Source organism: Lissotriton vulgaris, chromosome 9 (assembly GCF_964263255.1).
Source record: "Lissotriton vulgaris chromosome 9, aLisVul1.2, whole genome shotgun sequence".
NCBI lineage: Eukaryota > Metazoa > Chordata > Amphibia > Caudata > Salamandridae > Lissotriton > Lissotriton vulgaris.
Genome location: NC_141697.1, coordinates 99,238,040 through 99,251,463, shown reverse-complemented (window position 1 = coordinate 99,251,463; position 13,424 = coordinate 99,238,040). Strand labels below are relative to the sequence as shown.

At 41.9% G+C, this 13,424-nt stretch overlaps 1 protein-coding gene across 3 annotated transcripts in view; it reads right to left on the bottom strand.

Annotated features, from left to right (window-relative positions):
* Positions 1-13,424, bottom strand: part of ZFYVE26 (zinc finger FYVE-type containing 26) — a 710,441-nt gene that overhangs the window by 419,102 nt on the left and 277,915 nt on the right. For all 3 annotated transcript variants that reach the window (XM_086937127.1, XM_086937129.1, XM_086937128.1), the window contains exons 14-16: positions 12,945-13,140; positions 9,373-9,636; positions 7,159-7,278 (exon numbers count right to left, since the gene is read on the bottom strand). In XM_086937127.1, the coding sequence (XP_086793253.1) occupies positions 7,159-7,278; positions 9,373-9,636; positions 12,945-13,140 (580 nt within the window). The remainder of the gene's footprint in view (positions 1-7,158; positions 7,279-9,372; positions 9,637-12,944; positions 13,141-13,424) is intronic.

Below are 13,424 nucleotides of genomic sequence, written 5' to 3'. Positions count from 1 at the left end.
GGGAAGCTTGGCTCATTTCAACATCCTGGGTGGCTTACTTAGGGCCTTGCAATTGCTGCATCAAGAAACATGGGTCAGAATAAAAATTGGAGACAGGTCCTGCTTGTCAAGGTCAATTAACACCCCACAAGGTCTCAAGCAGGGTTGCGTCCTTGCACCAACACAGTTTAACCTGTTTTTATATGATCTGACCTCGGCTCTGAATCCAGTTAATTCCCATCCGCCCAAACTGGGGGTGTTCCACCTTTCGAACCTGCTACATGCAGACCACTTACTACTTATTAGCAAAACCAGGATCGGTCTGCAACGCCTTGTTGATGCTACTTCAACTTTCTCAATTAGGAACGTCTTGACGATCAATAAAAAGAAAACTAAGATCCTCGTGGTCCGAGGAACTAGATTACAAAAACTGACATGGTTCCTGGACCGAGAAAACCAAAGAGTCAACCAAAATTATCTTGGAGTACCCTTCAATAATAATAGTAGTTATATCAACCAATTGAATGAAATAAGAAAAAGGGCATTGCACTATCCTGTGCCCATAGGTCTCTTTACACAATCCTAAAAGGCTCCAGGCTTACACATATTCTTCAGTTGGTCCAAACAAAGATTCTCCCTGCTTGGTCTATGGAAGCTCTCAAGGAGCAGGACAGTGCAACACTTGATAGAATGCTTCTTAAGATCTACAGAACAACTTTTTTGCTTCCTTTCCATACATCTCGAGCCCAAATAAGGCTGGAGTTTGGAATCTCTATGCAGCACTGACACAGAAGGTGGTCTTTGCAATATGTTGCCACAAACTCAGGTCAGCAAAAGAAGATTCACTGGGCTACTTTATTTGGTCTGACCTGGAAACAGAGCAAAGGTATTTAGCAAGGTTCTACCTGACCAAGGCTTTGAGCACGCTTTGTTTAACAAATGACTGGGACTTAACCACCAGCCAATAGGAAATTAAAAGGGTGGCAAAAACTAGCACAAAACAGCTCTTACTACTAGAGGACAAGGCCTATCTATTTCAACGTAAACACGGCTGGATGACGCTTCAGACCTATAGATGTTTGAAACCGTAGTGTTGTCTAAGCGAACTTTATAACGATTGGGCAAAGGCACAGTTTATTAAGCTCAGAATGGGGATAATTCTGATCCTAATTTATTATCCAGCATGGAAAAGAGGTGAGGAACAGGCAAAGTGTCGGCTACGTCATCAGCAAAAGGAAGATATAAATCATGTACTGTGCTTTTGCCCCACCCTTATGGTGGACAGGAGGGAGCTACTACGAAGAGGGTGGATTGCCCAGGGCTCAAGGTCCTGTAGGGAGGAAGAGCTATTTATTTATTTTATTTGTGGGTTTGTATCGCGCTAGATTCGACTCCCGGAGGAGTATCGCTGCGCCTTTGGCAGCCACAACAACAAAGGAGGAGGAAAACCAGACAGAATGTATGCTAAAATTGGAACAAAAAAGGTTTAAGTTGTTTCCTAAATGATAAATGTTCTGAGCATTGTCTGAGAGCTCTGGGGAGACTGTTCCATAAAAAGGGCCCAGCCACAGACAAAGCCCTGCCACCGTGTCTAACCTTCTTTGCCCGGGGGACACATAGTAGGCCTTGTTCACTGGACCTGAGGGAGCGTGTGGGAATATAGGGAGTGAATTTGTTTACTAGATATGCAGGGCCGAATCCATTAAGGCTTTTATGAATTATGCAGCATGCTTAGAATTTGGTTCTCTGTTTAACAGGCAGCCAATGAAGTTTCGCCAGCAGTGGTTTGGAAGGAGTTCGGGGAAGGGCGTTTAGGACTAGCCGAGCTGCAGTGTTCTGAACCACTTGGAGTTTTGCCAGAACTCCTTCGTTAGCAGACAGAAACAGGCCATTGCAATAATCTATACGGCTTAAGACAAGAGCCTGCACCAATGTTTTTCTGACTGAGTCAGGGAGTAGTGGGAACACTTTTCGTAGAAGGCCAATTACGTGGAAGCATGAACCCACAACGTAATTGCTATGCTGTTTCAGTGAGAGCTCCTGATCCAATCGGATTCCTAGGTTTTTTACGACCTGTTTAGGTTCTGGAACTGGTCCAAGGTCTTGTGGCCACCAGTCCGGGATCCACAGGAGTTTAGCCTCTCCGAACAGCATAACTTCGGTCTTCCCGACATTGCATTGAAGGCAATTGGATGACATCCAATGTGCCACAGCCTTCATACCCTGGAAAAAGAGTTCTTAATCTCGGTGGTAAGGGATTTGAAAGAGAAGAGGAGCTGAGTGTTGTCGGCGTAAGACACCGGAATGAAGCCATATGTTCGCATGACATTGGCCAGGGGTGCCACATAGATGTTGAAAAGGGTGGGGCTCAAACAAGAGCCCTGTGGCACCCCTTTTGAGATCTCAACCTCCTCTGAGCGATAGGCACCCATGGTCACACGTTGGGTGCGGTTGGATAAGAAACTCTTTAGCCAGGCGAGTGCCTTATGTTCCAAGCCAATGTTGGCCAGCCGAGTTGTCAAGATGTTATGTGACACAGTGTCAAACGCCGCAGACAGGTCCAATAGTACCAGGATCACGGAAAAACCCTTGTCCTGATACATATGTATGTCGTCTGCAACTGACATCAAGGTGGTCTTGGTACTATGCTTAGGCCTAAACCCCGATTGGGAATAGTCCAGCCCTCCTGCTAGTTCGATATAGTTGGACAGATGACGATTGACATGCTTCTCAATGAGCTTGCCTAAAAAAGGGAGCAGGGATATTGGCCTTAGATTGGCTAGTTCTGTCCAGGGATTGCGGGGTTTTTCCTGATTGGTCTAATCAGAGCCTTTTTCCACTCATTGGGGACTTCCCCTGTGTTTAAAGAGAGGTTAACGAGTTTTTGAATCCCAGGACCTAGATCATTGGCAAGCATGGGCATTAATCTTGCCGGAATGATGTCAGTTGGGCATCCACTCTTAATCTGAGAGGTTAACGATATTACCTCTTCTAAAGAGATAGGGGGAAACAGGTCAAGGGAGTGGGTGGAAGAAGGGGGTTCTACAGCTGTCAGAGGTGGCGACTTTCCTCCACTAAAAGACTGAATTGAGCTAATGATTTTATCATATATCCCATCTATTTTTTTGGTACAAAATAGCGAGATCTCGTCGCAAAGTTGTTGTGACGCCAGGTCTGAGCTCTCACAAGCCATGGGTTTGACGAAAAATTGCAGCTAGCTTGCTTTGATCCATCGGATACTAGACTAAAATGTGTACTGATAAAGTTTTTTCATCGCTTCTTAAACAAGCATTGGCATAGGCAATAGGTCTCGCCTTTGGGACTATTTAAGTGCTTAGCCATGCCTTGCGCGCTCGCCCCTAGTACAGACAATGCTGTTTGTCAAGGAAGTTTGGTACCATCACACAAACACCCAGAGTGAACATCACCTAATCACAGATACATGTATTAAAGCCTGCTACTTACCAATATCCCACAATGTGAGAATAAAGCAAAGATTATAAAGCAAATCTGAAGGTGTAGTCTTGAAATATATTTCAAAACATGTAAGAATGAAAGAATATCTCATGCTGTTTTTCACTCTTCCTGTATGGGACTCTTTCCCAATCCTTCCGGTTCCAAGCGCTGGCTCTGTCTTACTATTTTGGATCAACTGGACGAAATTCAAATGATCCAGGAGAAATTAAAATGTTTAGCCCTGGCTGAATGGGTGTGGTTCCTTGCACTGATAAAACAAGCACATCCTATATTAGTCGTGCAGTGCCTGAACTCCATTCCTTATTCCGTAACAGCATCAATCACAGCGCCTAAAATGGCTCACCCAAGAAGTATATTTATTTCCTGCATGTCGCGTCCCTGGGCCATCAGTGGCATTAAAGCACCAATAACTCGGCTCCCGTAGCCTTCTCTAGATCAAATGCACCTTTACTGATATTGTTCAGTCTGAAGTGTAGCCTTCTCTAGATCAAATGCACCTTTACTGATATTGTTCAGTCTGAAGTGTAAATAATACATCAGTTTTAATTGTTAAATTGCTAGCTACATCTATGAAGAAATAATAGAGCAGCAAATACATGTTTTATTGCCCTAAAATGTATTTGTATCCCAAAATGTGGGCGCAGTTTTCTCCAGATTCGTCTGGTACCCTGGCTGCCTGAGCCTCGAATATTACTGTTTCCTGTAAAAGTGCTACGTTTCATAGCATCATAACAAGAGGTGGGCCACTACAGGCTCACAACAGAAGGCGCTTGGGCTCCGCTTCAGGTCCACGTAGACCCTCGCAAGGAGAGGAGCTTTCATGTGGTTTCTGAACACTCCCCCCCCCCCCCCTTTCACACCTCATATGCCAAGAAATACACAGCATTAACTAACCCTTGCTTCATCAAGGAGAGAGAAAGCAATAACGCTCAAGTGGCGGAACTGCACACTGGAATCAAAAAACCTGAAATTGTGTGATCCTTGGCAGATATTTGATTCCAATGTGTCTCATTTGTTCATTCTTTCACCAGTGAGCACCAGGAAATACTTCCGTTCAGAATGTACACTGTACAAAACGCTCTATTGTCTATAATGTTGTTCTAAATACAATACAAATCTAGGTCAGCTACCTGTTTCCCCTGACAACTGACTTGCGTCTAGGTTCACTAATGGCATTGTCGTTAAGGGGGGCATTAATGTGTCGAACTTCAAGGTTAAAAACTTACATTTAATAAAGGCAGTAATGCAATCTAAAGGAGGGTGGTAAAGCACTTCAGTTGTTATGGAAATACACTGTTTACTGTTTGAAAGTGCCTTATTATATGTAACATGGATATCTGTTTCAAGATTTATATGTCACACTCTGATGAGCTGGCAGGTGCGCAGTGGTACTTGGCGCTGTAGCCCTGTGTGTCTGGCTGCATCTCGAGGTAGATGCTGCCGGTCCCGGGTGTTCAGGGTCACACGTTCTGCAAGGGTATGTGCCAGGTGGGATGTTCTTACCGCCTGCAGCCCCTATCGGCCCTCCCTCGGGTCTGCGTGCTGCTGCCACCTCCAGGTGTGAAATACAGGAACCTGCCCTTCGACGCTCATAACGACAGGTGACGTCCTGATTAAGTGCTGCTGTACAATACAGTGCACTGCGGGCCCTCACAATCACACGTTTTGGTCAAGTGTGGCAATCCACAAAGAGAACTCCGGGCTTGTTGTCTGCATGTAACAAAATATATGTGAGAACCTGTATTATTTATATCAAAGGAGCGCAGTAATCAATCAATCAATCAATCTGGTTTCTTATAAGCTTGGTGCAGGGCAAATTTAAAGCGCTAGCATGACTATACCTGCGCATAGTTGAAAGTATCGGCAGAGGGGGGAAAGGGTTAATGACCTGCACATGCCGCAAAACTAAACAGAGGCCGGGAACGGTTGGGTGCTGGTGGTGGGTGTACCCGCAGTGCAAGATCTCGGTGTTATCTCTCTAGTGTGAAACAAGCTGCTGTCCGAGGCCTAATACTTTAAGTTGTGTGCGAGTGAGGAAGAGAGGGGAGGAGGGGGGTTGGCGCGGCCCTGAAAGTGATGGTGACCGCACACTAGCGAGTGGCAAATGGCAGCTATGCAGATCACACGCGCTCTTGTGCGCGTGATAGCAAGCTGGTCGCCACTTTGGTAGCACTTTTCAAAGCAGCTAGAAAATCTCTCGCCAGACCAGCGCATGCGCTGAATCAGGCCGAGACCTAAAAAGATGGAGGCCTTGGTTCCAGCTGCTGAAGGGTCAGGCTGCGACTAGACATTTAACAGCTCTGGTCCCCTGAATGTAAATCTCTTGGGTCACCTTTAAAGTTCTTCCCCCTAAAGCGTCAACAGGCGCGTGCAGGTACATCAATTGGCTACAGCCCGCAGACGTCTAACCCCTGCACAAACGCCATTTTTTAATTTTAGCAGCTTAAGCTTTGAAACTATCTTAGTGTAAGCACCTTGCACTTTATTGATTTTTAGTGTTAACAGCTTAAGCCTTTTAACTATGCTTGTTTAAACACATTGTACTTTATTTGCCTAGACCATTTGCATATGCACCTCCTAACAACTGTCTTTGTCATTTTATCTGCCACACCTGCATTCTTTTTTCTAGGTTTATTTTTAGTTGCCAATGTGCACCTGCAATGCTATGGGATAGGAGGAGTTCACCAAGAAATATAGCCAAACTCTATTGGTTTGCCTAAATTGTTTAACATCCCCCCGCCACTCTCTTGGGTGAGACCAAGGGTATGAACAGGCTTAGAGTAGTTTCACCTTAACCTACAGAGTAGGAATTAAGTCTCCTTCTGGGATTCTATCTTTTAAAAAGCCAACGGCGATGGCACCTTGTGTCTGTCTTACAAATCCTTTTAAAATGTAATTTTTTTTTGTTGCATATATGATGATGTATTTATTTGCAGCGTATTGCAATGGTTTTAATAATCAAGCAATAAAGGTTTCTTCCACTACTTGTTTTAAGTAGAAGTGCAGCAAGCACAATAGTGGTTTAAAAGGAAAAAGGGCACATATGTAGAAAGGTGATACTGCCAGTAACAGCGCGTTTCACAGCAACAGGTTCAAAGTACTGCTCCATCGCATACAAACTCAGTGTAAGCATAAAAACAAAAAAAAACTAATCTTCAATATTTTCATTTCTTTTTTAGCAAACACTCGCAAAGTTGTAAACATAAAGAAGGGATGCATTAGCTTAGGCCCACCAACCCAGGCTTTGAACAGCACATCTTTTTCAAGCTGTTCACATGTGAATAGTCAAAATGCCCTCACCCACGGTCTAAGAAAGCCAATGGATGAAGCGGGCTGACCCGTTGCCTCACTCCGTATGCAGGAATGAATGGAACAAAATGAATGACAGCTAAACAGAGCAAGATGATGAAGAAGTCTAACTGAATGCCCATGTATGTTTATTATGATTTTTTATTAAAGAAAACAGGAGACTGGTGAGACGGCCAGACCTAACAAAAAAGCGCTACCTGTATATACCTATCATTTTGTTCATACAACCCTATGTACAGCGCTCTGATACCCTTGGGTCATGTGTGCATTATAAAACACTCCAAATAAAAGTAAATAAATAATGTGTGGATCTATTACATATAAAACTAACTGAGGAACATTCTACTGAGCTATAGGAAGCGGATTATGATAGTTAACATCAGAAAAACCTACCTGATTTAGATTGTGTCTCAGAAGTGTAGAGATAGTTGAGAATTTTACTTATTTGATAAAGAACTGTTGGAAATCCTTGAATGCCTTCAGGATGGCGTATACTGGAATTGTTTCTTCTGCCTATATAGAAGACAACCATTAACAAATATCACAGGTTAATTTAATATATATTATCTTTCCTTTTATGTAATTCTGTGAGGCCTCCTACTAAGCAGAGATACAATTTTAGGGGCGAGTGGTCTGAGGTTCTACTAACCAGTGCCAAATAGGTCTAGATCAGTGGGAGGACCTTTTTAGTTTTGTGTTCATTGCCAAGGTTTGTCCTATTTCATCGGATGGCTTTCATGCGCAGTCTATGGTTCACTTACTATATAACTCCTAGCAAGAACAATTATATCACGTCTGGCGTCAAAAAACAGACTTCACTGTGGGAAAAGAGTGCTGGTTTATGAAGGAAAAGTAAGAATAATGCATGAAAAGTCCATCAAGCAATCCTACAAATCCAATGACAAAGAAATGTATAATTTAAAAAACAGAACTCTCCCAAGAACATACCTGATTCAAGAAGTAAAAGCAACTGAAATGTTACAAAGGTGGGAAATACTTTATAAGCTTCTGGCTTCCTTTTGGCTGTCAGCAGGGCAGGTATCGATAGGGCGTAGTAGCACTATAGCAGGTCCTGGAGCACAAAAGCTGATCAGACTGCTCTAAAAGCTGCTAATGCCTGACCCATATCAGACTAGTCCTTGTGAGGACCCAGGAGGAAAGTAGCAGGGCGTGCATGATACTTCTTTGCATGAAGTTGGAACTGCTCCCCTGTGAAATTTAGGGAAATTCATGCTTTCCAGCTACAGCACCCAATAAGCAAGTATCAAACAATGACCTAGCGTCATTCACAACACTGAAGTAAACAACATCATTCTGCATTACTGTTCGTAACTGAATGTTGTGTGCAGCTGCTGTTTGATTACCTCATCTAGCTTCTCTACCTCATGACAACACAGGAATTAAAGTCTTGGTTAACTACATGTAATTGCAAGGTCGGAATCCTCAAAGAAGTATCGTGTAAATACATATTGCAGTGTGCTTCTACTTTAAGTTTCTGTTTGTAGCAGGCATACCATTATCACTGCACGGCTGGTGGGAGATACGTTTGTTACTTCTATAACCATGCAAACAATGTAATTTCATATATTCTGATTTTAGAGGCAATAACAGGACAAGTGAGGAGGAGCCTAAGAGTCATGTGTATACAGTGATGTACGTTTTCAGGAAGCTCCTTTAGGGTTGCTGATTTAGATCAAAAGACTCATCTGGGAAATACACATTATGAATCTCATAATAGCTAAACATGTACTTTACAAACACTAATCTAATACAGCAATTGTTTTAACAGTAACTTCCCCAGAATGACTTTAGAAGTACTAGAGTTTAAGTATCTATTTGAAAATATACTAGCATCCATCCCATGGTCGCCATCCAGTGAGTATTTTACCTATATAATATATGGCTGAAGGGATTTGCTTCTGAATTTTGTGCATATGATTGCTTTACGCATTCACTCGCACTTCAAGTATTAAATGTTCGAGTAATAACTTTTTTTATCTGATACAAATAGATTTTACTGTGAAACAGCCGAGCAGCACAATGGTTACTTCACATGACGTGAAGTAAGGAGTATTTCAATACTTTGTTAATCAAACAGTAATTGCATTTCCTTGGATTGTCCTTCCAATTTTCGCCATTTGGACTAGTTTAAATTACATTTTTATTAAATCTTCCCTATGGGAATAAGGTTTTGTTCCATTTCATAATCTTATGGGCATTGCCACTGCTGACTGAAAATCACCCTACACAAATAAAGTGCTTAACATGGCCCAAGCCTTCCCCCACCCCCCCAAAAACAAAACAGTAATTGCATTTATCCAAACCCATATATACGCATTTAGGTTCATGGTAATAGTGCAGTTGTAAGCTCCCAGGTCATGTCCAACTTGAAAGCAGAATATTCAGTGGCAAAAACTCTGGAACACCCTCCCTCTTTCCCTTCGAGGCAACAGTAACCACCTGTCCTTCAGGAAAGCCTTGAAAACACACTTGTACGCCAAATTCTGCTGACCTGCCCTGAGCCCGCGTTAAGCAAATTCAGTCACAAGCGCTATACAAGTGCAATTTTCATTCATTTCATTCAAAATCCAAAACACTGAAACCCACCTTTGGTCTCCAGAGTACTAAGCAGTTGTCTCTCTGCCGTTTGCAAGAGCTGCTTGCAGGTCTTCCAGAGATGGGCCTGTGTGCAAGCCAAGTCAAAGGCAGCCATGGCTGCTGGGCAGAGGTCGTCCAGTACGCCTTTCAAGGGATCGATGCCCTCGAGCTGGATGCTGTTGGTCCAGTAGTCCTCCTGCAGTGTTGGAATGGAGCTAGGTGATGTAGCGAGCAGCTTGTCAGTAACATCTGAGATGGAATAAACTACCATTCCTGCACAGAAGCAGAAGATACAGTTGTCAGCAATGCATCACATTTTAATTAAGGAGACAATAGATTCCATTTAAATTCTTAGTACGCAGAATATTTTCTCAATAAGGAATCCAATGAGGTGTGCTTGCAGAAAGTATTCATAGTGGATCATGCAGTGGTTCTAAATGTTTTTAAAGCAGACCATCCCACCAATTTTGCCTTTGAGAAAGTGGTGGAATGAGTATGAAGTCTCTAGGCAACCACGCACTTCTCCAATGTCGCACAAACTTGAGTTGAAAGGAACCAGCTGCCTTAGGATAGTAGCATTAGCCGCTATGACTTCCTGTGGAAAGTCCATCATAAGTCATGAACAGATACTCATACACTGAAAAAGGATCTACATATTGTAACACGTCCTGAGGTGAAAAAACCTGGAATTGAGGCGAGTAAATAAGAAGCATATGTTATTTTAGTTAAGTCCTTGTGGAAGACTATGTAAGATTCTATCTGAAAAGATCGTAAAGATAGCCAACTCCTGGAAACTGGTAACAGAAAGTAAGTCTTCTAGGTCATCATGTCTATGTTTCAAGAAGCCAAAGGCTCAAATGAGTTGCGTTTTAGAGAGGGTAAGAGTCAATTTACACTCCATCTCGAAGAGTCTGGAGATTATGAGTCAATTGTAGTGATTCGAAATAATCTAAGTTTTCACAGAAATGTTTTAATATCTTTTGAGGTAATGCTGGCAAGTGTTGATAAAGATCCCTGGTTCCACTTACAGAAGGGCTTAACAATATGATATTATTGAAAGAAGCTCTAAAAGCATTTAATTTTCTCTTCAATGGCCAGAATGCCAGAATCTAAGCCACATAGTTTTGTATTGCTTCCTGTGTCATGCCTGACATCAGCACACATATTGGCAGTGTGATCTTCAGAGATATGTACTTGTGCTTATATGGTACAAAACGTAGGTGATGGGTTAATTCTTACCCCTCTGCTGCCTGCTGGGCTATGAAATCTCAAACCAGAGAACACATAAGATTGCTTTGAAGAGAACTGGAGCTCTGAGAATTTGAACTGCTATCCGTTATGTTATGTTAATATTATTTATACAGTGCAAGGTTTCTTGGTGCTAAAAGGTAACAATAGTAAAAGTGAGAAGAGGCTAATAGTAAAAGTGGGAAGAGGCACTGCTTTAGTAGCTTACAGATGAAAAGCTTGCTTAAATAATAAAGTGTTTAACTCTGTCCAAAACCTCATAAAGTCGGTAATAAAACAAACTTCAAGAGGGAGAGAGCTCCAAAGGGTTGGAGCTAGTACCAAAAACCTAATGCACCCATCCTTTTCTTTTTTTAAAGTCGGGATAGTCAGTAAGTTGTTGAAGTCAGTGAGTTTAAGCTCACTGACTAGACTTTACATATGGTCAATTCAGAACTGAAATTGCTTACTTAAAGAGTTTCTGTTATAAAGAAAGTGAAAAACAATTATGAAAAAACAAGAACACTCACCACGTTCATCACCACAGCAATCATGACCTCTATTTACTCCGGAGCTCCGACCGACCCCTGCCCACACCACATTTTCAACTTGAGACAGAAGGAAATCAGCAGCGCACTCGCAATCATCCTCAACCCACATTCATACTATACTATTAATGGTCTCTGAACCCAAGAAAATGACAAAAGTGGCAGATCCTTTAGTCATACTCCGTCAACTTCAGAAGATTACTCTCACCACCATTAATGAACACCCAGTGAAATTTAGAAAAAGACTGAACACCTACCCTGCCACAAAGGATAAGCCCTTCAACGATTCAACCAATATGTAGGACTCCACTTGAGTCTCTCGTGACCGACTATTCACACCTTCATCACATGCCCAAAGAAAATGCTGAACTACTTATCACTAAACCTAATGAACAGTTTATTGTTAATTCTGGCACATGCACCCTCCTGTGATGTAACATACATGTAATGCATGAGTAAGAAAACGAACGATGTGGAGCCATCAATAATATCAAGAAAGTTGGTCAGCTACATTAGTATGGCCCCATCCTACCTGTGCATAGTGCAGATTCTTAAACACAGGCAGAAAAAAAGACAAAGTAAGATCCAGCCATGATATAAGGCTACAGAAATCACTCAAGATTAACAGACAGAATTAAAGGTATATTTTATAGGCTCCTTTGAGACACAGGACATTTCAAAGCTTATGATTGACTAAAATAAGACTTCCTGGATTTCAGCCAAGATGAATACATATCCTTCTGAAACAAAGCAAGCAATGCTATTTGAGTAAATAATTGCTAAGGTCGCTCACATTTGCGGACAATAGACAAGTTCCAATACCAGCACAAACTGAGAACCTATTTTTGTGTACCCTAGCTTTCTGCTTGCATCTTTGTGTACATTAATCATGTTTCCTGTATTCTCCTTCCTGTTATCTTAAGATTTCTTACTCACTACCTCTTTTTCTCACACTTTGCACATTGAAACAGTCGCCTCCGCATGATCAGGCAGCAAGTATTCAAATAATAAAACAACTCTCTTTTTTTTAATTACAGAGACCAGCTAGGATCTTGCTTAGACTTAAAATGTGCGAGTATAGTAGCCTTTCTTGGGAGGGGTTGGGACATGAAATATAACAAAATAAATGCATTTCTTTAAGAAAGACACAACCATGTAAACTTTGACAAACCTCCAGAGCCGCTCCATTATCTCCTTAGTCAATTTACCACTGGTCAATAACACAGAAAACCACAATAGTTGCCCCCTCTACAGGTAACCAGCAGCAAAAATAAACTTGCAACCTCTAAGTAATGATATGGTCTCCTACTCCTTAATACCTTGTTTCTGTCTAAGATTGTGGTCACAGAACATCAGAAGAGGAAACCATTGCATGGTGCTATTGTACCTCCAAATGCTTGTGGTTTCCAACATAACAGAGGCAAAACATATTTGTGTGCTGGATTTGCATTTACAATGACTTAGGGTCCTTTCTAACCAGATACCAGAATTCATTTTCATCCAACTGGGACCTTCAAGAAGCTTGTGGGTCTTTGTGTATCAAGGAAAGGCCAAAAGCACACGATTTTGTGTGGCCAACGGCATCTGGTATCAATTATATCTGGAAAGGGGGCTAAGAAACTGCTTACAATGTAAATCTTTTAGCTTGCAGTCTGTGTTGTTCTCCAAAACGAACAATTAAACATTGGCTTAACAGTGCAGTCCATTGTTTGTGAATCTAATCAAATGACGGAAAACATTTGTTAGCATTTACAGCAGAATTCCTAATGTTTGATTATCACTTGTAGTAAAAAGGGGACATGTTACCTGCAGCAACTGCAGTTCCAATGACCTGCATCGTAGACCGATTACTTCCAGACCGCCTGCTGATGTTGACCTCTGATGTTTGATTTTCAATTTTATGCTCCACCTTGGCAAGTTCCCTTACCACGTCCTGATACCGCTCCATGAAGATCAGCTCACCATAGCAGGCAGAGGATTCCAAATTGAACATCAGGACCACCTGCAATGTTGGAGAAACCTTTTGTATGAGAGCAATTTAAATGTCCCTTTCTAATTAAAGAAAAAACACCAATAGATAGGCTACAGGATGTCTACATAGCTGTAAGTTTAGTGATTTACATATTAGTTTGAATGAATGAATCATAACTTCTGACTGTTGATCTGCAGGGATGCACAGAGCAAGCTCAGATACATCACTGTAAATTGAGAGCACTCATAAGCAACACTACACCATCATTTTTTATTTTTTTATTTTTATTTTAAAGGTTTTATATAGCGCTGGCT